The sequence below is a fragment of the Bos indicus genome, chromosome 16 (genome assembly GCF_029378745.1).
Source record: "Bos indicus isolate NIAB-ARS_2022 breed Sahiwal x Tharparkar chromosome 16, NIAB-ARS_B.indTharparkar_mat_pri_1.0, whole genome shotgun sequence".
In the NCBI taxonomy this organism is placed as follows: domain Eukaryota; kingdom Metazoa; phylum Chordata; class Mammalia; order Artiodactyla; family Bovidae; genus Bos; species Bos indicus.
Genome location: NC_091775.1, coordinates 28077729 through 28101494, shown reverse-complemented (window position 1 = coordinate 28101494; position 23766 = coordinate 28077729). Strand labels below are relative to the sequence as shown.

General features: G+C 42.1%; 1 protein-coding gene across 3 annotated transcripts in view; it reads left to right on the top strand.

Annotated features, from left to right (window-relative positions):
• The window catches only part of TP53BP2 (tumor protein p53 binding protein 2), a 67793-nt gene that overhangs the window by 13610 nt on the left and 30417 nt on the right, over window positions 1–23766 (top strand). For 2 of the 3 annotated variants that reach the window (XM_070768017.1, XM_070768018.1), the window contains 2 exons: window positions 13594–13741; window positions 20304–20417. In XM_070768017.1, coding sequence (XP_070624118.1) covers window positions 13594–13741; window positions 20304–20417 — 262 coding nt within the window. Of the gene's footprint in view, window positions 1–9616; window positions 9761–13593; window positions 13742–20303; window positions 20418–23766 lie in introns of those variants that run through there. The other variant, XM_070768019.1, reaches the window with a different exon arrangement.

The following is a 23766-nucleotide window of genomic DNA, read 5'->3' as shown; positions in this document are numbered from 1 at the left end:
CTGAGTGTAATATTCCATTGTATATATGAACCACATCTTCTTTATCCATTCATCTCTAGAAGGACATCCAGGTTGAGAATTGTGGAATCTTAACCACTGAACCGACAGGGAAGTCCCGGATTTTTCTTTAAATAACTCACATGTCTGATAGAAACTGACAGGCTGATGTTTAAAGTATTCCATGAGCAAAATGCAGTACATTTAGTGAATATATGCCATACTTAGTGTAGAAGTGGGTTTAAATATCATTGATCTTTAATGGAACATTAGTAGATGTGACCCATGGTAATTGATGAAGATTTTATAAAGCAGTGTAATGGCCTCAGGAGTAAACTCTGGGCAGGAGAGATGGCACATAATAAGCCTCTGTCAGCAGTGATCGCCGATAGCGGTAGCAAGGTTGGACGGGTCATCAGGGAGGCTGGGGAGTGTCTGAGGGAAAGGACTCAAAGACTAAGTGTACCCGCTGCTCCTGAGGGAGACGTCACGGAGACCTCTGTCGGGATGCCCACTGAACTACTGGGGAGGGGTGGCAGGGTCGTCCAGGCTGGGGTGGCTGGGCGGCACACCCCCTGCAGAAGGAGGGCAGCCCAGCCCGCCCTTGGGACGGAGCAAGTCCAAGTCAGGGAGCCAAGCAAGCCGCCCCGTGTTCTTGGTTCGTGGCCCCTGGAGCAGAGTTACCACAGGAGCAGACAGCGAGGTCTCTGAGGAGCAGGAGGCTGAAAATGCTGGAAGATTGGAATGATCTGCGTCTCATTTCTGACCCCTTTCTCAGGTTGGAAGCCAGAGTTGGGCTGAATGGCTCTGTATGTTTGAGAGACTGAAAGAAGCTTTGGTTGTTGCTGTTTCTTAATCCCTTTCTATGTATCTTACTGTTAAGAGAGGTGTTTTTCTTGACCAGGTTATAGGAAGCCTAGTAGCAGCATCCTCTTCTAGAAGGTAGTCTGGGGTCTTCCTTCCTTCATTTCATTTCTGTCTCCATAGGGGAATTATTAAATACAAAAATCATCTTGACTTTTCTCTACTCTCTACTACCATTATTATCTGATTGCCTCTATGGTGAGTTTCCTGTGAGTTGTAAGATTGGGGAGGATTTATGTCACTCTTTTTATAGATTGTTCATTTTCCTCTAAAGGACAAATTTTTTTCTCAATATATATATATATATTATATATATATATATATATATTTTCTTAGGTAAACCTAAGTGATTTGGGATTTTATAAATCAAAACTCTGGTGCTTTTATTGCAAAGCTTAAATTCCTTTCTATGACAGGGAACATCCTAAACTCTTAGTTCTATTTTTCTTTCTGTTAAACTTCACATGGTTTTTCAGTCAAAGGAATAAATTTAGCCTCTGACACAAAGTAAATTTCTTGTAAATGCCCTGGTCAGTTTTTTTTTTTTTTCAATTTCCTTTTGGAAAAGTCTTCCAAATTTTAATCTGAAATAATTCCTCTTTGAAATGAGTCATCCTTGTATTAATAGCATAACTTTATAGTTACAGTGCATACATGTCCTGTTAAAATGGAACTCTTAAAAATAAATCTTTGATCTCTTCTTTTTTAATGAAAATTGTCTCTGACTTTGGATTTTTGGAAGGGCAAGCCTTCTTCAGACATGACTTGGGCATGAATTACTGTGCAGCGCGTGTGGGGAGGCCTGGTGCAACTTAATGTAATGGTGTTTGGTCCTTCCCTGAATCTTTCTCTTCAGATTGATCACTTTAAGAATCAAATCTTATTTGCTGTTTTTAGGGAAATATTTTCACATTATCACAGTTTGTATTGTGTTATGTATACTTTTAAATTGTACATTATTATAAAACTATATTAACATTGATATTTAAACAAATTTAAAGTGACATCTATACCCAATCTCTGGAGAAGGAAATAGCAACCCACTCCAGTGTTCTCGCCTAGAGAATCCCAGGGATGGCGGAGCCTGGTGGGCTGCCATCTATGGGGTCGCACGGAGTCGGACACGACTGAAGTGACTTAGCAGCAGCAGCAGCAGCATACCCGATCTCATAATACCAGAGTTCTCTTACGTATTCTGTACAAGACAGTTCCTGTGTCTGTATGTTTAATTTTTTATATTTTGGCTGCGCCATGCAGCAGGTGGGATTTTAGTTCCCTAACCGGACATCAAATCTGCGCCCCCTGCAGTGGAAGTGGAGTCTTAACCCCTGGACCACCGGGGAAGTCCTGTCCATATGTTTTAAATGGTTAAAATCTACAACTTAATATTTCTATTTTGTAACCTTATCTTGCCATTTTCTAACACTGTACTTACAGTAGTTGGTACCTGGGTCATAGTCCCTCCAGCAGCTACCCTTCCATGGTTAACTTATTGGATGTTAGTTTCCTATCTTACTGTTCATAGCTCCAACACCACAGTGAAAAATCTTCAGCCATTTACAGGTTTTCTTCATTTCAGTTATTTCTGTAAGGGTAATTCATGGGGTATACGTAAATTTACGGGTTTTGATAACATGATACACTTTACTTTCCAAGTGGGATTTTAAACAATTTTTAGTACCATCATTATATCTTTGAATGAATCAGTCTCATCTCTGTTGGATCTTACGTTTTAATCACTAATTTAATAGTTGTAAGTGATGACTCATTGTTTTAATTTACATTCATCCTTCCCACTCTGTGTTTTACCTTTCGTATTGCCCTATGGTCTGTCCCTGAGAGCCTCTGCTCCCAAGTATATATTAGATTTGATGCTTACTATTTTTTAAAAACATGAAGTTCTTGATGTGCAAGTTGGGAAGAAGTGAGCAGTTCATGTCTCTGTTAATGGGAAGGGCTGACCTGGTATCAGGGGAAGAAAAGCCATCTCTTCTGTTCTGTCCAAGCTAGACTCTGAGCATTTTCAGATACCCCAGCAATTTATCGTCCTCACAGCTGCAGGTTCAGCTGTGAAAGCTGATGTGTTGTTTTGATCTGATTATTGCTGTGCTTGTGATGAAAATAACTTACGTCACAAGTTCCCAGGAACACATTTGTGAGTCAATGAAAATAACCAAGTTTCTCACAGTAGCCTCCCATGCGATTTGACGCCAGGAAACTCCATTCTCCTTTCTTCCTTACGGGAAAGGAGCTAAGGGAGTCATCTTTGTTTTCTTGAGAATATGGTGTTTTCAGAAATCTAAAGAGTCAGGAAAAGATGGCATTTTTAGAAGTAAGGTTACTATAGATTATTATTTTTCTTTTTTATTATTTCCTTATGCATGCATAAGCCATTTCAGTTGTGTTCAACTCTTTGTGACCCTGTGGACTGTAGCCGGCCAGGCTCCTCTGTCCATGGGATTCTCCAGGCAAGAATACTGGAGTGGTTGCCATTTCCGGCTCCAGGGGATGTTCCCTACCCAGGGATCCAACCCACCTCTCTTCTGTCTCCTCCGTTGATAGGCAGGTTCTTTAGCCCTGGCGCCACCTGGGAAACCCAGAATTTCTTTCTTTATGCTTGCCATTAGTTTATGCCTGTTTGCTGAAACCTCAGTCTGCCTCAGATCACATTCATCTTTCTCCTTTCTGAATTTTCATTTTACTTACAGCCCCACTCACGTAATTTGGTACTAAGTTGTTCTTAATTTGGTATTAAGTTTTTTTTATGAGTAAATTTTATTTCCCTTAAGAGATTCTTGTATCTGTCACATAGTAAGCATGTAGTGGGCATTTAAGATTGTGATATAATTCACATACCATAAAATTCACCCTATGAAGTATGTAATTCAGTATTTTTTTTGTTTTGTTTTTAGTATGTTCACAGTGTTAACCACTGGTAATTCCAGAACATTTTCATCACCTTAGAGAAAAACATCCTCTAGGGTTACACGCTATTCCCCCTCCCCTCAACCCCTGGTAAACACTAATCTACTTTTAGTCTCTATGGATTTGAATATTGTGGTGTTTCTTTTTGTGCCTGACTTCTGTCACTTAGTATAGTGTTCTCAGAGTTCATCTATGTGTAGTATGCATCAGTACCTCATTCCTTTTATGGCTGAATAATATTTCATTCTAATGCAGTGGATGTTTAAGATGTGTTTCTTGTGTGTGTGTGTGCGTGTGTGTGTATTTGCAGGCTCATAAGTGCGGCACACGGGCTTAGTTGCCTCACAGCACGGGGTACCTTAGTTCCCTGACGAGGGATCAAACCTGTGTCCCCTGCACTGGAAGGTGGATTCTTAACCACTGAACCACCAGAGAAGTTCCAGGATATATTTCTTGATTGTTAGGTTTTAGTCCCTGGCTAAAGTTGAGGCAGTATGGTGACCCTAGAAAACAACATTGTCAGACAGATATTTGCCATATATATCACATAGCAAGGACCAGGTAATAAAAATGTTTGCCTTATTAATTTAATTATTGATTCTTTATCAGTTTTATTATCCAAGTGATGTTTAATCATTCTAGAAAGTTTAAGCATAGATAAGTCCCCCCAAATTCATTTCATAATCTTACCGCCAAACATTACTACTGTTAATTTGGTGAGGTCTTTTTTTGTTTGTACTACATGTCTGTGTACACGTATTATATTTTTCCATTTGTATAGTGGGATATGGTGAATACTGTTTTGTAACAAAACAGTACATACCTGACCATTCTTGAAAGTTTCGCTTTTTATGCTTTTTCCTTCTGAAATGTTTTGGTATTAGATGCTGAAAAGTTCTCTAAGATTTAGCCATTTTATTTTTTATCATTAAAGATCATGAATTTTTGGCCAAAATTATTGTTTTCAGAAGGACTTAGTTGATAGAGTAGGTTAAAATTTTTTTCTTTAGTAAGGTTTCAACATGCTGATAAAACTGCCTCATCAAAATGAAATAAAAACAGCTTCATCTTTTTATTTTTTAGGGAATTAAGTTACACTTCAAAGAGCGATGTTTTGTAGCACAGTCCACTTATGAAACAAAGATAAAAAGAAAGTACAGTATAAAGAGCCCGTGTGCCTACTTTTCTCAGGTTAGCATGATAGGTTAGTTTAACTAGCCTTTTCTTTTGATTTGGCTCGCTTTTCTATATATTTAAGAAATATATATATTCTTTCCCAGTATGGTTTATCCCAGGAAATTGGATATAGTTCTCTGTGCTGTAAGGAGGACCTTGCTGTCCATCCCTTCTAAGCATGATAGTTTGCATCTGCTGCTGCTTCTGCTGCTAAGTCGCTTCAGTCGTGTCCGACTCTGTGCGACCCCATAGACGGCAGCCCACCAGACTCCCCCGTCCCTGGGATTCTCCAGGCAAGACCGCTGGAGTGGGTTGCCATTTCCTTCTCCAATGCATGAAAGTGAAAAGTGAAAGTGAAGTCGTTCAGTCGTGTCCGACTCCTAGCAACCCCATGGACTGCAGCCTACCAGGCTCCTCCGTCCATGGGATTTTCCAGGCAAGAGTACTGGAGTGGGGTGCCATTGCCTTCAAGTTTGCATCTACTTGACCCTGAACTCCCAGTCCATCTCTCTCCTCCCACCCGACTTAGCAACAACATCTTTTTATGTTATTGTTTTTCCTCTTCCAAATAAAGAAGAGAAAAGATATTCATTGAGAAAATGCCTGATTTACTCCCTCTGTAAAATTTGGAACAACTATGAATTATCACAGTAAAGCCTATAATTGTGGGCAGATTATAATGAAAAGATTTTAAATTATAAGTGATATATAAATGCAAGGGGACATACTTAATGTCTATAAATTTAAGATGGGTGAAATGAGTTTAAACTATTTATTTCAAGTGACGTGATGCCTTTTTGTTCTAATGGAAATTTTCTAGGGGGAAATGTGGCAGTTATAGGTCTCAGGGCCACCAGGCGCAGCTGGGGCTGGTGGGTGGTCCCTCTCTCCTACCCCTTCTCTGGGATTGTCAGGAAGACACCTGCCCTTGGCTGCACATCAGCTGTCACACAGTCACGGCTCAAAGCCACCTCTTCCCAGCTGTATTGTTGTCACTGTGCTGTGGTGTCCCCCATTAAGAAATTGTCAAACTTGATAAACTATCTTTGTAACCTAAAAAGTAAGATAATCACTACAGCAAAGAAAGTCAGTGCAAATGGGACTGTGCTGGTTTGGCCAAGCTGAGCATGAAGCATTTGCGGGTTCTCCAGACATAGATTGCCACTGGGCAGTGAGTACTGGCCTAGGAATAGAGACTAGAGATACAGAGTCAGCATCAGCAGCAGCATTCCCCTCTCGACTGAATCAGTCCATCCATTAAAATGCTCTGGAAAAACTCCATGTTGAAATAAAGAAGAAACAAAGCACCGCTTTTACTCTGTCTTCTTCCATCTGTGGCTCCATGTTCTCCACCTTCCTTTTTTTTTGACCGCACCATGCAGTTATATGGGATCTTAGTTCCCCAACCAGGGATCGACGTGCCCCCTACATTGAAAGTGCTGAGTTTCAACCACTGGCCTGCCAGGGAGTCGCTGTTTTCTCCATCTTTCTGTTCTGAGTCTCTGCATCCTTCCCTTGGGCTCTTAGCCTGTCTCAAACAGGCCTTCGACCTTGTTCCTCAGACAGCACTGGTCAAGGCATCCAGCAGCCTCCGTCTTGTCCAGCCTGGAGAACTGTCCTCATTCTCGTTTCTAAGATCGCTAAACTTTATTTGACTTAGTTGAGACACTGCTTTGCATGGTCTCTGGTATTCCACACTCCTTTGTGTTTCTTTCCATTTTTTATGGTTGGATCTTTTCTAATCCTTTACTGGGTCCCTGTCCTCTATGGGACTTCTGGCCGAGGCCCCAGTCCTGTGGCCCCTTCCCTAATCTGTTCCTCCTTCCTCATAGTAAATGACAGCACTATTTACTCTCTTGCTTAGACACCAAATCTACGTTCATTCAATTTCTATGGTTGCATCCCACATTCTGTCCATTAGGCAAGTCTTGTTGACTCTGCCTTCAAAATATAATCCGGTCCAGCCATTTTTCACCACTTGCTGTTACCTGCAGTCTGTGCTACCATTATATCTCATTTTATGTGCTGCGTGTGTGTGTGCTAAGTCCCTCCAGTCGTGTCTGACTCTGTGACCCTATGGACTGTATCCCACCAGACTCCTCTGTCTGTGAGATTCTCCAGGCAAGAATACTGGAGTCAGTTGCCATACCCTCCTCCAGGGGATCTTCCTGACCCAGGGATCAAACCCATACCCTTATGTTTCCCACATTGGTAGATGGGTTCTTTACTGCTGAGCCATCAGTGAAGCCCCTTTATGTGCTACATTTCCTCTTAATTGGTCTTCCATGCCTGCCTCTCTGTGGTCTATTCATATAGTAGCCAGAGTAATGTTTAAAAAAATGACTTCAATACTCTTTTCAGAATCCTCCAGTGACTTATTTTTTAAAAAATTGAGATATGATTTACATACCACCATTTTGAAGTATCCAGTTCAGTGGATTTTAGTATGTTTACAAGGTGGTACAACCATCACCACTATTTCCAGAACATTCTCATCACCTCAAAAAGAAGCCCTGTACTTGTTAGCAGTCAGTCCCCCAGCCCCTGGCAACCACCAATCTAATCTTTTTGTCTCTAATGATTTGCCTCCAATGGCCTCTTAGATTAAAATCCAGATTCCTTGCTCCAGCCTTTGGGTCTTTGAACAATGGTTTTTGGTTTGCAGTTTCCAGAGCCACAGTATCAGCATCTCAAGGGAGCTTCTTAGAAGTGCAGAATCTCTGTCCCCACCCCTGGTCTACTGAATCAGAATCTCTGAGGGTGGGGCCTTGCCATCTGTGATGAATAACCCTCTGTTTGCACCACAGCTTGAGGACTCTGTGGCTTCTATGCGTGATATAGTCTCTTTGAGTTAATCTCCTATAATCCTTTCCTCTTGCTCACTCTGTCAGAGTGACCTTCCTTGCCCACAAATGTGACAAGCTTGATTCCTCCTTGGGGCCTTGACATTTGTTCTTCCCTCTGCTTGGGCTGTTCTTTTCCTGTACTTTGTGTTCTCATTCTGTTTAGATTGTGGCTAAGGAGCCCTCGCTCACCATAGAGGGGTTGAAGTCATTGAGTTTGAGGATGGAGTGGGGAAGCATCTTTTGCTTGCCTGTCTCCACCCTGCTTTGTGCCCCAGGAAGTTGACTTCTATAAAGGCATCAGTAGTCTCCCTTTCCATCTGACTTCTTGTTGGGTTTTTCCAGTGAGGAGGGGTAGCACGGATGACCTAAGAAGGAGGAAGCCAGGTTGGGGTATTTATTCCCCTGGGGTGGTTGTGTCCCTCTCCACACAGTGCTCTCTGTCTCTCGTTCTGTACCGTGTGCTGTAATGGCTACTTAATAAAGATTATGTCTGTATTAGAACTTAAACCATAAAATAGATAGCCTATAAATCTTGCATAAATGAACAAGATGTCAAAACAGAAGTAGGATGGCATAGCATGATACAAACTGAAGAGGAGAGGACACTAACTTCTGTCGGCGTGTGTAGCTGTGCTGAATACTGTCTGCTCTGCTTTCTGTCAATACCTGTGGGAAACTTACTGTGAAAATAAATCAGAGGTGAATCTGTCAAGTGCAGTAACAGCTGCGGTATTTATTCATTCCTAAACACACACTTACTGTGTGTTTGTTACAAACCAGGCACAGTTCAAGGTGCTAAGGATGCCGTATTGAACAGACAAAACCCTGGGCCTCATGGACCGTCTGTTCTAGCAGGGAAGACAGTAAAAGCAAGTGAAATAAATACAATATATGGTATGTTGGTCACTGTGCCAGGGAGAGAGAGAAAGTAGGGAAGTGCATGTGTGTGCATGTGCATATGTGGGTGCACGCATGCTGTGCAAGTTGAGGGTGGTGGTGGGGTTTTAGGCAGGATGACCAGGGAAAGCCTCCCGGGAAGGAAGTGGTTGTATCAAGACCCAGGGAAAGGAGCGGCAGGCCGTGCTGGCACACAGGGAAGAACATTTGTCGGGGAAGGTCATCAAGAAGACGTGACCTCAGGCTCGACCTGGAAGCTGACCCAGGCACTTGGAGGCTGTTCACCCACCTTCCTATCCTTGGAACGTGCTGCCTGCTGTCCCAGGCTCATGCTGCCCAAGGACGCAGGCTGGAGACTGAACCCAGGGGGACCCTCTCCATAAGCTTTTACCATGCTGCTGGGCAGGGGTCGGGGGAGCCACTCCAGTCTCCTGAGCAAGCTGCCTTGCTTCCGGAAAGGCCAGTTGCCAGTCTGGAGTGGGCTGCCTGCCTTCTGTCTCTCCTTGCCCTCCGCGCCTGGCGCCAGTTTCAGAGTCCACCCCAGAAGCTCTGAGGACGTTTCGAGCCAACAACATGGCAGTCAGAAACAGGATGCGCCGGCTCCAGGGGGTGGGAGGCAAGGAGGAGGATTCTGGTGGAGCCGAGCTTGAAGGTCCGAAGGCCGTGAGGGCTGGAGAGGGGGTGGGGACAGGTGGTCCCAGATCAGCTCATCCAAACGAAACTCCTGCTTTTCTCTCATCCCCTGCCTGCTGCTACCATAATCTCAGAGTGGAGCAAGCCTGGTTTTCCTCCTGAATTTGCTATGAATTGTTTAGTTCACCGCCGCCCCCCCATCCTCCCACATTTAGTCACCAGATCCAGTCTTTCTGTTGAATCTGTTCTTTCCCCCTCTGTCCATTGCCTTCATTCAGGTCCTCACTTCGCGACTGAATTGCTACCTTCCAGGTTGTGGACTGTTGTGAAGAAGTTGGCTCTTACAAACACCCAAACTACGTGGCAGCTCTCAGGAACTTAGGACTCTTATTTTGAAGACCAGGAGGCTGGGATTCAGAGAGGTGACATTACTTCCCTAATAATGATTAACAAGTCTGGGGTAAGAACCCAGATCTCCCACCTGGGCGTCAGGAGCAGCTCACATTGCCGGCCTGGCCTTGGAGCACTCAGCCCAGAACAGTCACTCCAGAGCTGTCTTCAGGCATGCCTGAATGAAGTCCACTCACCACTCACACCAGTGTTAATCCTGTGGGATTTTGGGGGAAAAGTGCAGTGATCTTAGAACACGTTTCTCATCCTTCGTATCTATAATTTGTACTTTTAAATAAATGAAGCTGTTGTCTTCTAAAAAGTAAAACACCAGATCTCTATACAAGTTTGGTTGTGTGCTTAGTCGCTCAGTCGTGACCAACTCTTTGCGACCCCATGGACTGTAGCCCACCAGGCTCTTCTCTGTCCATGGGGATTCCCCAGGCAAGAATACTGGAGTGGACTGCCTTGCCCTCCTCCTGGGGATTTTTACCAGGGTTCAATAGAGCATTTCCTAATACTTTTCTGCTATAAGGAACAGCTGAAAGAGTAGAGGACGGGTGGAGAACAGAATTGTACGCTCATCCTCTCATTTTAGTAGCCAGTATAAAGACTCTTTATAAAAGACTCTTGCTTCATTTATAGAGAAAGTAATATCTGCTCTGCTTATCTGAGAGTTGATGTAAGTTTCTGAGATAATGTGTGTGAAAGGACTCTTTAAGATGAGGTTTACGAGGTAAGGCACTTTTATCTTGGGAAATAACCTCTTATTTGTTGATACAGTGTGTGTTTTGTATATAGGGGTACTCAGTCGCTCAGTTGTGTTCGACTCTGCGACCCTTTGGACAGTAGCCCACTAGGTTCATGGGGTTTTCCAGGCAAGAATATTGGAGTGGATTGCCATTTTCTCCTCCAGGGGATCTTCCTGACCCAGGGATCGAACTCTCATCTCCTGTGTCTTCTGCGTTGAAGGCAGATTCTTTACCTGCTGAGTCATTGGGAAAACCTGTTTTGTGTATATACAGTATATTAAATATTTCTATAATTTGATAAATGCCTCTTAGTCTCATATTTACAATGAAAACGGTTCCTATGTTTGAAGTGTTAAACTTCAGAGAAAGTTCTGATGTGGGTAGGGAGTATGGAGGAGGAGTACTCTTTAATACTAAAGTGTAAATTATTTACACTGGTTACATGTGCTGTTTATGTATCCAGAGTCGCACCAGGGTGGAAACCTGTGTTCATTTTGTGTAACAGTTTTTTTTGTGTAACAGTTTTAAAGTGCTGCCTTGTTGGCTGAGCTGAGGCCTGGAACTATGTATCTTTATGTAGCACAGTTTATCAGAATGTGAAGAACCTGGTACAGTTAGCTTGAAGGCTTCTGAGCTCATGCTGACAAATTTTGCAGCTTTGTTTTCATATGTTTTATTTTTTTGATAGCATCCGCTTTAAAATTTGTTTCTGAGTTGCCTTCTAGCTGTAATGGGTTCCTGTCTATGTTTTCCAGTTTGGGGGGTTCCTTTCTGTGTTAGATGTGTTTCTGTGAATGAAGAGCTTCAGTTGCAGGAAGTGGAGACTTGGCTTACTTTGGAAAAGCATAGTTTTACTGCAGGGAGGAGCAGGGAAGCCCCGTGGGCAGAGCCCACGGACCCAGGGGGCCTCCTTCTCTCGTGCATTTTCTTCTCCCCTTACTCAAACCAGATCCTTGAGGCGGCCAGTCTGCTGTTTCAGCCAGTTTCCATCATCATCCCTAGTCAGATGCTGCCGCTCTCCCGCTGTCCCCTCCCCTCCCCCACGCCCCCCAAAAAGAAGAGCCTAATGCAACTCTCACTTCTGGGGTAGTGGGAGAGAGGTTTATGCTGCGTGAGACGCCATGTGACTGAGGGCACTGTGGCTCATATGTGTCATTGTGACCACAGTGCAGATCCTACTCATTCTGCCTTTAAAAGAAAAAAAAAATTATTTGTTTGGCTGCTCCAGTTCTTAGGTGCAGCGCAGGGGATCTCCATCTTGTTTTTGGCATGTGAGATCTCTGGTTGTGGCGTGTGGACTCTTATTTGCGGTGTGTAGGATCTAGTTCCCTGACCAGTGATTGAACCCAGGACTCCTCCTTTGAGAGCTTGGAATGTTAGCCACTAGACCACCAGGGAAATCCCCTTCTGTTTTGTTATAGCCTTAAAACCCAAACTCCTGAAGTGTTTGGCTTGGTCTCATTAATTCTTTTTACAGAATGTATACTGGTCCATCAAGTTCATGTTTCAAAGCCACTGCATTTTCTTTCTCTAATAAGAATTATTTTCACAGAATATAAAGCTCACAGTGGAATTAACACTTTCAAATTGTCTGGGTTTTGTTTACTTGTTTTAATCCCGATACACATTAATCTGCCCAGAGTAAGTCCTCACTGAATGAATGAGCTAATGGGTTTGCAGACTTGAGTTGTCATCAACAATTTATTTGCTCAGTTTTCTTCAGTGCTAGGAATTAACAACGGTTGTTTTTTGTTTGGTTGATTTTTTTTTGTTTTGTTATTTGATAGGTGTGAACACTTGAATTCTTTAGCGAAGTGAAATGAAGTTGCTCAGTCGTATCCGACTCTTTGTGACCCCATGGACTGTAGCCTACTACGCTCTTCCGTCCATGGGATTTTCCAGGCAAGAGTACTGGAGTGGGTTGCCATTTCCTTCTCCAGAGGATCCTCCTGACCCAGGGATCGAACCCAGGTCTCCCGTACTGTAGGCAGATGCAGTGTTTTTAAGATACAGTATCTGTTTTTACCGGGAGGAAGACTGAGTTTTAGATCTAAATCTTCTGGTCTGAGTGTTTATATACAAGGTCATCTCAACTTTAGCACGACAGCCATTCATTTCTACTTACACCTTATTGATGAATACTTAAGCTTTTTAAAAATAATTGTATTTATTTATTTTTATTTTTGGCTGTGCTGGGTCTTTGTTGCTGCCTGGGCTTTTCTCTAGTTGCTGCCTGGGCTTTTCTCTAGTTGCCGTGAACAGGGAATTACTCTCAAGTTGCCATGTACGGGCTTCTCATTGGGGTGGCTTCTCTTGTGGAGCATGGGCTCTAAGGTGTATGGGCTTCAGTAGTTGTGGCTGGTGGGCTCTAGAGCACAGGCTTTATAGTTACACGTGGGGTTAGTTGCTCTGAGGCATGTAAGATCTTCCTGGATCTGGAATTGACCCGTGTCTCCTGTATTGACTGGTGGATTCTTTACCACTGAGCCATCACTGACTTATGCTTTAAAGTATGTATCTAATCTGATTAAAACATCTTAGATTTGAAAATATAATTGTTTGAACAGGTGATACATTGTACGTGGTATAAATATTAGATATCCCTCTGAATTCTGTCCCCTTTTCCCATCCCCACCTTCAGCAGCAACACATGTTTTGTTTATGTATCCTTCCTGAAAGAGACTTTGCTCAGTTAAGCATGTGTTTGTGTGATCATCATCTCCTGATCATACTCACGGGGCTGATGGGAGAATCTCTTTGTAGTATGGGCCTGGCATATCATATACTAAGAACTACAGAAGTCTTGGTAAACAAATGACATAAATAAACTGTCAGAGGAAGATTTAACTTGACCTTTTGTGTGCACTGATCCATTTACTGTGCTCCAGGGATCCCCTAGGGTTCTTCAGGCGCAGCTGATGGAGGGAGGGCAGGGGCCATCAGCAAAGCTCCGGGTCCCTCTCCACCTTGGGCCTGGAGACAGCCAGATGGTCCTGTTGTGTATTTGCATTTCAGTTAAGACAGTTGGGGAAAGAAATCTAAAGTAAGCGAGAAGTGACCAGTGCCAGTGTAGGTGGTACTGATAACCCTTGTGTTTCTCCTTCTGTTTCCAGATGTTTCTTACTGTGTACCTCAGCAACAATGAGCAGCACTTCACAGAAGTCCCTGTCACTCCAGAAACCATCTGCAGAGACGTGGTGGACTTGTGCAAAGAACCTGGTGAGAGCGATTGCCACCTGGCTGAAGTGTGGTGTGGCTCTGGTACGTCTTCTTCAGCTGTGCCATCTTTATTATCAAAGTTTTAGAGAAGGCAGTGTGTGCCTTTCATGTTTATCCACGGAGAAACTGGAGAATAGGGTGTCTATCAGAGAGACAGTTTTATCTATTCAGTCCAGTTTTGTTGCCTCCTCCAAAGTCTTTTTTTTTTAAAATATTTATTTTGACTATGCTGGGTCCCAGTGCAACACGTGGGATCTTTAGTTGTGGCATTCCAGCGCTTGGTTGTGGCATGTGGGATCTAGCTCCCTGACCAAGGAAGCAATCTGGGCCCCCCGCCCTGTACTGGGAGCATGGAGTCACGGCCGTTGAACCGCCTGGGAAGTTCCTCCAAAGTCCTCTGCTGTTTTCTTTTTCCGCAGCACATCATAGACACTACAGTATTAAAGGTCAAAGGATAAGCAGCTGATACATGGGGTGGAAACTTCTGGAGGTGTTAGGGTAAAATGTACTGTGCTCAGAAGTGTTTTGGGTATGCTTAGGTGTTTTCACTTCATTAGAAATTTGAGGCATTCTGAGCTGTTCTGATTGTTTTGCCGTCTCTAAGTCTTTGGAGGTTTTTAGGGAGAGCTCTTCGGTATTGAGTTAATTATGGTGGCAGGAGGCAGTGGTGAAATCATAGTCATTATTTTAAGCCTTGAAATCGGTCCCTTACTTAGTTCTTTGGAGCCCTAAAATGGGACAGCCTGGTTTCCTTTTGGCCCTTCAGGAGTTTGTAGATGGAGGAGTAATGTTTCACAAGTTGTGCGCTATCCCTGTACAGCTTGGGTGAGCCTTTACTGTTTCCTTCTTCTCCCCTTTGGTGCAGTTTATCTCAGTGCAGGTTTCCCACTGTTCACTGCATTCACACCGTTCATGGGGGTGTGACTTCAGCTAACACCCTCTGCTTCCCAGGCAAGTCTTCTCAATCATCTTCGGATGATTTTCCTACAGCTGGGTGTTCAGGAAGACTTCCTTCACTCTCTCTGAGCTGCTTACTTCACATAGGAACTAGATTAGACCATTTTCGTAAAGAAACCCTAGTGATCCTTTTTGTAAAAAAAAAAATTAAATTTATTTGACTGCGCCAGGTTTTGGGTGCACCATGTGGGCTCTTCCTTCAGTCTTCCTTTTGGCATGCAAGATCTTTTCGTTTTTTTCAGCATATGGGATTTAGTTCCTGACTAGGGATCGGACCTGAGCCTCTAACATTGGTAGCATGGAGTCTTGGCCACTGGACCACCAGGAAAGTCCCTCCAAGTGATCCCTATTAAATGAAAATTTGATAGTTTGACTTTCTTGTTTTAACTTTTTTATTCTACTTAGGACAAAATCCAGAGTCTTGGTTTTAAATTGTGAGGTCTTTAGATTTGTGAGGTCTGGTACCATTTTCCTCCTTGCTCACCTTTTGCCGCTTTTTTATGTTCCTGGATAAATGAAGCTGTGTCCCACCTCAGAGCCTCTGGTGCCAGCTGCTCCTTCTGCACTCCCAGATTTTGTTGTTGCTGGTCATTTGGATTGCAGCTAACACCTTGGCTCTTCAGAGATGTTTCTCCTGAGCTTCCCACTAAAGCAGGCACGAGGTTCTCTATTATGTCATCCTGGTTTGATCCTCTGCATGAGACGTGTCTGTCTGGTTTTTGTGTGTGTGTTTATTAATCTGCTGCCTCTTTAATCCCTGTAGCCTCACACACATGCACGAGAATGTAAACTCCTTAAGAGTGGAGACCTGCTTGTCTCATTCTTTGCTGTGTCCTAGCTCAGAGGGAGTGCTCAGGAAATATTTACTGAAAGAATAAACGAGCTTCTAGCTGCTCTGGTGGCCTCCCTGCATTCTGCAAATAACTTGCCCAAAGTGAAGTGATTGAGACCATGCACTGTGCGCTTCCTCAGTCTCCTCCCCGCTGCTTACCTCAGGTTCCTCTGGATGTGTGCCTGCCCTTCTTTCTGACTTCCTTCCTTTGCCAAGGCTCACCCTCTCCCTTGAAACTCTTGATTCCACTGTTTCCCTTTCCTCTCTAGTATCTTGCTCACTTGAGTTCAGTAGCCCTTGCTATGTAATGAGGGTGTTTAAAGGATATTCTTTCTTCTAATTTTTTTAATTAAAAAAAAAAAAGACCACATGAATGGATTCTTTTTTGTAAGGCAAATAATATAGATGGAATGGAAACCTCTCCCACAAGCCCATCTTGTGTCGCTTGATGTATAATTGCTTATAATTTTAGCAGATAACTTTTCAGACTTTTATCTGTACTGTAACTATAGAAATAGTTTTGTGTCATCTCTATTTTTTCTTTATGTAACAGTATCATACATCTTGCTATCTACAATTTATTATTTTACCTTACAGTATAGCTTGGAGGTCTTTTCTGATTAGCTTGTGTAAATCTACACCATCGTACCATTGTTTTTAATTATCATAATTTTCCGTAGTATGACCCACAAACTGCATTTCTTTATTCACTAACATTTCAATTAATTCTCTTATTTCTATAAATGTTGCAGTAGAAGGCCTTGTAGAAGCCTCTAGATCACGTGCAAGCATTTCTCTAGGGTAGATAACCAGGAATTGCTTGCTTAAAGGTTCACACATTTTAAATTTGAATATATTTCACCAGATTTCCCTCAGCAAAGGCTGTAGAAATTTACACTTCTACCAGTTATTTCTAAAAGTATCCCTCATCAAAAAAAGATACTAATACAATGAATTCTTACTTTTGCTTAGCTGATGCTGAAGTTGATCATTTTTCATTTATCTACTGGCCACTTGGATTTCCATTAAAAAAAAAAAAGATTGTTTCGTTATAGTCTTTGCTCAAGTCTCTTTTGACTTTTGCCCTTTTCCTTCTTGATTTGTAGATGTTATAGAAAAACACAACTCTTCTAGAACTCAGGCCTAGTTGTGTGTTGTTTTAAAAAGTCTTTTCTGTATGTTAAGGCTGTAAACATAGTCTCCTGTTGTTTGGTACCATTAAATTTAAAATTTTTTTCCCTACCCTCCCCACCCTTCCCTTCTTCTTTGTCATTAATTTTTCTGACTAGTGTGAATTAGAGATCTAATATGTTCCCCCCACCCCAGGTGGATAGTGAATTTTTTTAAGTGTCTTATTGAAGACACTTGGTTTCTTCCTTACTGATGTGAAACTTCACTTCATAGTCTTGTTATATCTCATAGGAAGTATATTTCTATAAGCTTCAGCCAGTTACTTTTAGTTTTTTCTTCTATTTATGATAGGATCAAATAGTTTTCTTAAATTTTATTTTTCTTAGTTTTTAAATTATGAAAATATGATAACTCATTTACAGAGACTTGGAAAATACAGAACAAAGTTACATATAGTTCCACTATATATTGCAATCATTTTTTTAAATAAGTAAATTAAAGTTTTTAGTTGGAGTTTCAATATCAAACTCTCAAAAATTAGTAAAATGAATATACAGAGAAGTAGAAGGATATAGTAGGCCTGAAAAATACTATGAACCAATTCGAGATAATTAAGATTTATACAGTTTTTACACAGCAGTAACATACTCTTAAGTTCCCATAAACTAGGAGACACTAGAATATATCCAGTGACATGAGACCAGATGCAAAAATTTGATGAGGACCAAATAGTTTTAATTTACTCTAGTTTTATAATAGATTACTACTACTACTACTACTACTACTAAGTCGCTTCAGTCGTGTCTGACTCTGTGCGACCCCATAGACGGCACCCCACCAGGCTCCCCCATCCCTGGGATTCTCCAGGCAAGAACACTGGGGTGGGTTGCCATTTCCTTCTCCAATGCAGAAAAGTGAAAGTGAAGTCGCTCAGTCATGTCTGACTCTTCGTGACCCCATGGAATGCAGCCCACCAGGCTCCTCCATCCATGGGATTTTCCAGGCAAGAGTACTGGAGTGGGTTGCCATTTCCTGTAAAGGCAACTGCTTATTTCATTGTGCTCCTGTACTATTCTTGTGTATTTTCTTTTTCAGATATGTTTTAGAATTACCTTGAAAGGTTCCATGAATAGTTCTTTGGGGATTTTGATTGGTTGCAGGGAATTCATAATTAATTTGAGGGTTGTTTGTATGATGTGATTAAGAGCAAGGTTGTGGGTGTCAACATCTTGTCTCTTTCATTTACTAGCTTTATAACGTCAGACAAGATACTTAATCTCTATAATCCTCAGTGTTTTTCCTACAGAATTGGGATAATAAATGAATCTATTGCACAGGATTGTGTGAAAATCCTAGGCGCTGACATTTGAAGGGGGCTTAGCATAGCCCCTGGCACATTTAGTGTTCACACTCAGCAAGTAATAGCTGTTACGTTTTCAGCTCCTTTTTTCTTTTTTTGCTATAACTTGTCCAAGGTGTCCCATTTTAAAAATAGTAACTATGTTACTTCCACTTTGTTTGCTTTTCAAGTTTCCCATTTCCTTTAACTGTCTTTTAAAATAAGTAGCTTTTGGGACTTCTCTGGTGGTCCAGCGGTTAGGACTGCTTCCAACGCAGGGGACACAGGTTCCATCTCTGTGCAGGGAGCTGAGACCCCACATGCTGTGTGGTCAAAAAGTAAAATTTTAAAAAACGATAGCTTTTACTTGCCATCTCCATTTCCTTACTCCCCTCTGGTTTATTTGCTGAGAGAACATATCTTGGATTCTTGTCGTTTGCTAGGAGCTGTGCTTGATTGTAAAGAAGAGAGAGATGAACGTGTGCTGTCAAAGTAAAAACAGGAATCAGCAGACATTTCTCTCATACAGAGTGATGACTTCAGGAATAGATGGAGGTGCTCCATCTGCAGAAGGAGACGAGGGTACTGGGGACAGTTCTCAGTGCTGGGAATGGCTTGTTCAGAGTCACATAGGCATGGACGCCAGGACGAGGGATGGATGTCGTTGGAGCATGGGTTAAATGGGCGGCTTTGAGAACCTTTGAAGTGTATTTCCGCTTGTGCTGGCCTAAGCTTGATATATGTATACATGTTGTCACTGTAGGCCATTAGGACCTTAGCTTCTAGACCTAGAAGGTCCACGCTCAACATGGACTGGAAGTCATTTCTTTTGAAATAAAGTGTGTGTGTATGTGTGTGTGTGAGATTTTTGTTTTTGTGAGGAGGTAGAGGGTCTGCATGGACTGGAAGTCACTTCATTTCTTTTGGAATAAAGTGTGTGTGTGTGTGTGTGTGTGTGTGTGAGTGAGATTTTTGTTTTTGTGAGAAGGTGGAGGGTCTACATGGACTGGAAGTCACTTCTTTTGGAATAAAGTGTGTGTGTGTGTGAGAGAGAGATTTTTGTTTTTGCGAGGAGGTGGAGGGTCTGCATGGACTGGAAGTCACTTCATTTCTTTTGGAATAAAGTGTGTGTGTGTGTGTGTGTGTGTGTGTGTGTGTGTGCAAGATTTTGTTTTTGTGAGAAGGTGGAGGGTCTACATGGACTGGAAGTCACTTCATTTCTTTTGAAATAAAGTGAGTGTGTGTGAGATTTTTGTTTTTGTGAGAAGGTGGAGGGTCTACATGGATTGGAAGTTACTTCATTTCTTTTGGAATAAAGTGTATGTGTGTGTGTGTGATTTTTGTTTTTGTGAGGAGGTAGAAGGTCTGCCCAGAATTTCTTTCAGGAAGGTGTCCGCTTTTCCTCTTGGGGGGCGTCTTGGTTAGACTTTCTCTGGTTTAGAGAAGAGGGTATCTGTGTCTGCTCATTATGTCATGTTGCTGTAAATAGAACCCAAGCTGTACTTTGTTGCCACCAAGCCGATTAAGTTCAGGGGTTAGTTCACAGAATTGGCTGCTGAATCTTTGGCTGCTCTCTTCTGTGCCCGTGTTGTTTATTTAAGGTACTCAGATAGTGTCCTTGGTTACTGACAAGTGCATTGAATTTTTTGGGGGGCCACTGCAGCATTCTTACATTAAAAATGATTAAGTTCTTTGATTTTAAACTGTTGGCATCCTCAAACAGTATATTTGGTTTTTATGTTCAGATTCCTTAAGATTGGAAGATTACAGTTCCCATGTAGTATTTAGCTATGCCTCTTTTTTTTTTTTGTCTCAAGGAATATTTTCAGGGCAGTAAACAGACTTTTGTTTGGAAATACATGTGTATAATTTTTTTTTTTAAACATGGTTTGTAAAATTGTCAAAAAAAAAATCCATAATAGAAAGACAAGGCTATTTAGAAAGTTGTTTTTAATTTTTCATTTGTATACTTGGAAAATCATAGAACCATTAGAGTTAACAGAGACCTCAGAGACCATCCTATGGAATAGATAACAGGAACTTTGGAACCCGCAGAGCTTCACGGCCTGCCTGGAACTGGTGAGGGGCTGCTGAATCTGACTCCTGAGCTCTTGCCAGTGACCCTGACCCAGTCCTTTCCTATCCCCGTATTCCACCCAGCTTTGACCCTGATTATGTGGGTGGTAAGCTGGTGATACTTCATTTTCTAAGGGTTCTTTTTTTTTTAAAAAAGATCTTAGATAGTATTTTCTGCATTCATAATGCATAATTTGTATGAAGGGTAGACAGTAAGTGATGTGTTACCAGGTAACATGACTTGTACATGATTTATTCATTTCTTTTAGAACGTCCAGTTGCCGATAATGAGCGAATGTTCGATGTCCTGCAGCGGTTTGGAAGTCAGAGGAGTGAAGTTCGGTTCTTCCTTCGCCACGAACGCCCCCCTGGTAGGGATGTTGGTAGGTAGCATCCTGTTGATCATGACAAAGATTCGGACTTCAGTTTCATGCTCGGGAGAGGTGACCCGTGATCAGGAGCAGGCAGTGTGATGGATAAGTGAGCAAGAAGCAAGGGGGAAAAGTGAGGATAGCCCTCTCTCCCAAGCCCTGACTCTGTAGGGTGGGCAGAAAAGGGTGCGGTTCTGTTTGTTGTGTTTTGTTGAAAGATGGGAAAAGTTTGATGACAGTTTTTTTTTTTTTTTTTTAATGTTTTATTTTTGGCTGCACCATATGGCACGTGGAATCTTAGTTCCCCGACCAGGGATCAACCCCGTGTCCCCTGCCTTGGAAGCACAGAGTCTTAACCACCAGACCACTAAGGAAGTCCCTTGACTACAGCTGTTAATATGGGCGGGAAAGAAAGGAGTCAGTAGAGAAGGAGTTTGAAATACAAGGAAGAAGGGAATGCTTGATGGGCAAGTTAGCCAAGGGGAAATTCAGGGTCGAGGGGGTCGAGGGGTGAGATAGGAGGGTAAGAGAAGGGTCTGTTCCATTTTAACAGGGTGGAAGGGACGCTTCCCAGAGGCAGGAAATGTGTGCTCTCTATGGGAGTAGTGGGAGGGGCTTCTCATTTGAAAACATTTGTTTTCTCTGAGGGAGGAGGCCCTGGTGGAGAATAAGAGAGAGTGTGGCCAGGGAAGCTGGCACGCCAGGGCCCCTAGAGGACAGTGGAGATTAGACACCAGGAGACCATGCGTGATTTTGCTGCAGTGGTGCTCTGCAGCCCAGAGGGTTGTAAGAGGAGAAGATGGTTGGATTGACCCAAGGTTGGAATTTGGCCAGACAAGTTCAGTGGAAAATTGGTGAGACAAGGAAAAAAGAGGATGTTGGTGAGATGGCATTCAAGCCGAGATGGGGATGAAGTAAAGGCGGAGGGGCTGCAGAGAAAGAAACACAAGTTTCAGGTTATTGAACAGGTGTAGCGAGAGGTAATTGTGGTCAAAAAGTAAGAAGATTGAATTTAACATGTCAGGAGTAGAGCATTTCTAGATAACGTGGTCTTGTATTGGACCATGAAATAAAGCTGAATTAGAGAGGAGACAGGAAGTTGTGGATCTGAGAGGCGAGCTTTTAGATGGTGAGGTCATCCAAAATGAAGGGGGGGGACTTGGGCAAAGAGAACAGAAGGGTCAGGTGGTCACGTCTGTGTGACCAGAGTTTCTAGATGACAGTAAGCAGAGGGTAGAAGGTGATAAGTGGAGATCGGAAATAGTGGGCTGAAAGCGACTAGACATTGAGAACACAGTCAAACCTGTGACCCTGAGGTCTCTCTCATAGGATGTAGGAGAGAAAGCAGTTTCAAGTCTTGAGATCTGTAGGGAAGCCTTTGTTCTCAGTGGAAAGTGGTTGCAGCAGGGTTACTAGGTGTTTCTAAAAATGTTGGGATTCTTAAAATGGAAAGTTGACGGTTTGTGACTTTAGTATATATTGAAAAATTCTTGGGAGTAAGAATGTCGATAACAGAGGTTAATTATTACATGTTATAGAATCTCAGTTTTATTCCTTTAGTCAGAGGTCCACATGGCAGCCATTAGACATTATCAGAGGTGTGGGAGACCCCAGAATTGACGTAGTCTAGCCTCTTCTGCTCTACAGATGAGAAACGCTGATACTTAGGGGTTAGATGACTTATCAGAGGCCACATACCAGGAGGCAGAGCCAGGAGGGGAACCTGAGTCTCCTTATCCTGGCTGATTCCTCGGCCTTTGAGCTTCACTGTGTCTGTAATACTGTTTTAAATAAACATGCATTTTTCCCCCCCAAAGCTGCCTTCTTTTTTGTGGTTTTGACATCTGCATCTTATTTTTATTTTGTTCTTTATTTACATTATTGCATATATCTCCTTTTACTCAATTAGTTGAATTTTCTCCCTTCATCTGTCAGTTCAAATATCTTCCTCTATGGTACCTGGTAAATTATTAAATAGCTTCTCAATAGTGCAATATGCAGTTTCAGTGTGTCTGTAATGTGAGAAATACAATCTGAAGATAAAGGCGCTGTTTTTACATTGTTGCAAAACACCAGTGCCACACAGTGTCAAAACTGGGATAAAACAGGATTGCTGTTTGGTGTCAGCCTTTGTGGTTGTAGGCTTCTAGATTACAGATTAAGAGACTGTTACTGTATTCTTTTTCTGGTTTAACTAGGACCTGTGACCCAGAATGTATATGACTTTTTTTTTTTTGGCCACGCCATGTAGCATGCGGGTTCTTAAGTTCCTCAACCAGGGGTCAAACCCAGCCCCTTTCAGTGAAAGTGCTGAGTCTTAACCTCTGGACCACCACCATGGAAATCCGCTACGTTTTTCTCTCTTTTTTTTAATGTGACACTATTTTCAAAGCTCTTGCTTTTTATTCTAATTATGTAACTGAACATGCCAGTTCAGTTGCTCTCTCTTGGAGGCAGCAAAGAAAGCAATTATTCCCGAATGGTAGATTTTTTTTTTTCCTTGCAGAAATATTGTGACAGATACCTGAGCTATTTTGCCAGAAAATTGAGCAGTTTTAAAAGTAAAGCTGAGAAAACGTTGGAGTTAGGTATAAGTGTGACATGTGGCTCTGAGGATAGACATATTTATTATTTGTGGGAATTTGTGCCAAGCTTCCAGGCAGGTTCAACAAACATTTGATTCAGAAGAAATTTTTATCTAAAGCTTCTTGGGAAATAGTTTAGTATTTTTTCTCTAACATCTGGGAAGTACAGTTATAAGCTTAATTTCATGTATTTAAGAAACTCTCTTTGATATTTTTCAATTTATCAGTTTAAGTTAAAACTATTTTCTTATCATGATACATTAAGTGATGCTGAGAAACATATATTTGGACCTGAAAAGTTCTTTTTACCCCCAAAAAGCAGAATGTACAATGTTTTCCAACTAGTACTTTCCCATGCTAAGAAAATGAAATTTTTTTTACTTAAATGGGGAAGTACTTGCTAGTACTTAGGAATTACCACAAAATTCGAATTACTACTTGTTCTGTTTCGATTGCTTCCTTCCTGTGGAAGTTACAAACACTTTAATGAGTACAAGGGTGGGTTGATTAATTTTCACCTATTTCTTTCAGTGAGACTATTCCCAGTTTTATTTCTGGGTAGCTAAAGAGAACTGGGAACAGACACTGTAGGCATATGGTATGAATGACCCAAAAGAAGAAGTATATTTATATTCTTAATTTTTCTCCTCTAGCACCTAACTCATGCAGCTTTTCTAGGGATTGGTTAGCATGTGACATTTTCTAGTGCTGACCATTCACTGTTCCAAGTGAAGTTTTCTAGAACAGGTTGAATCTGTGAGACCTTAACTTCATTG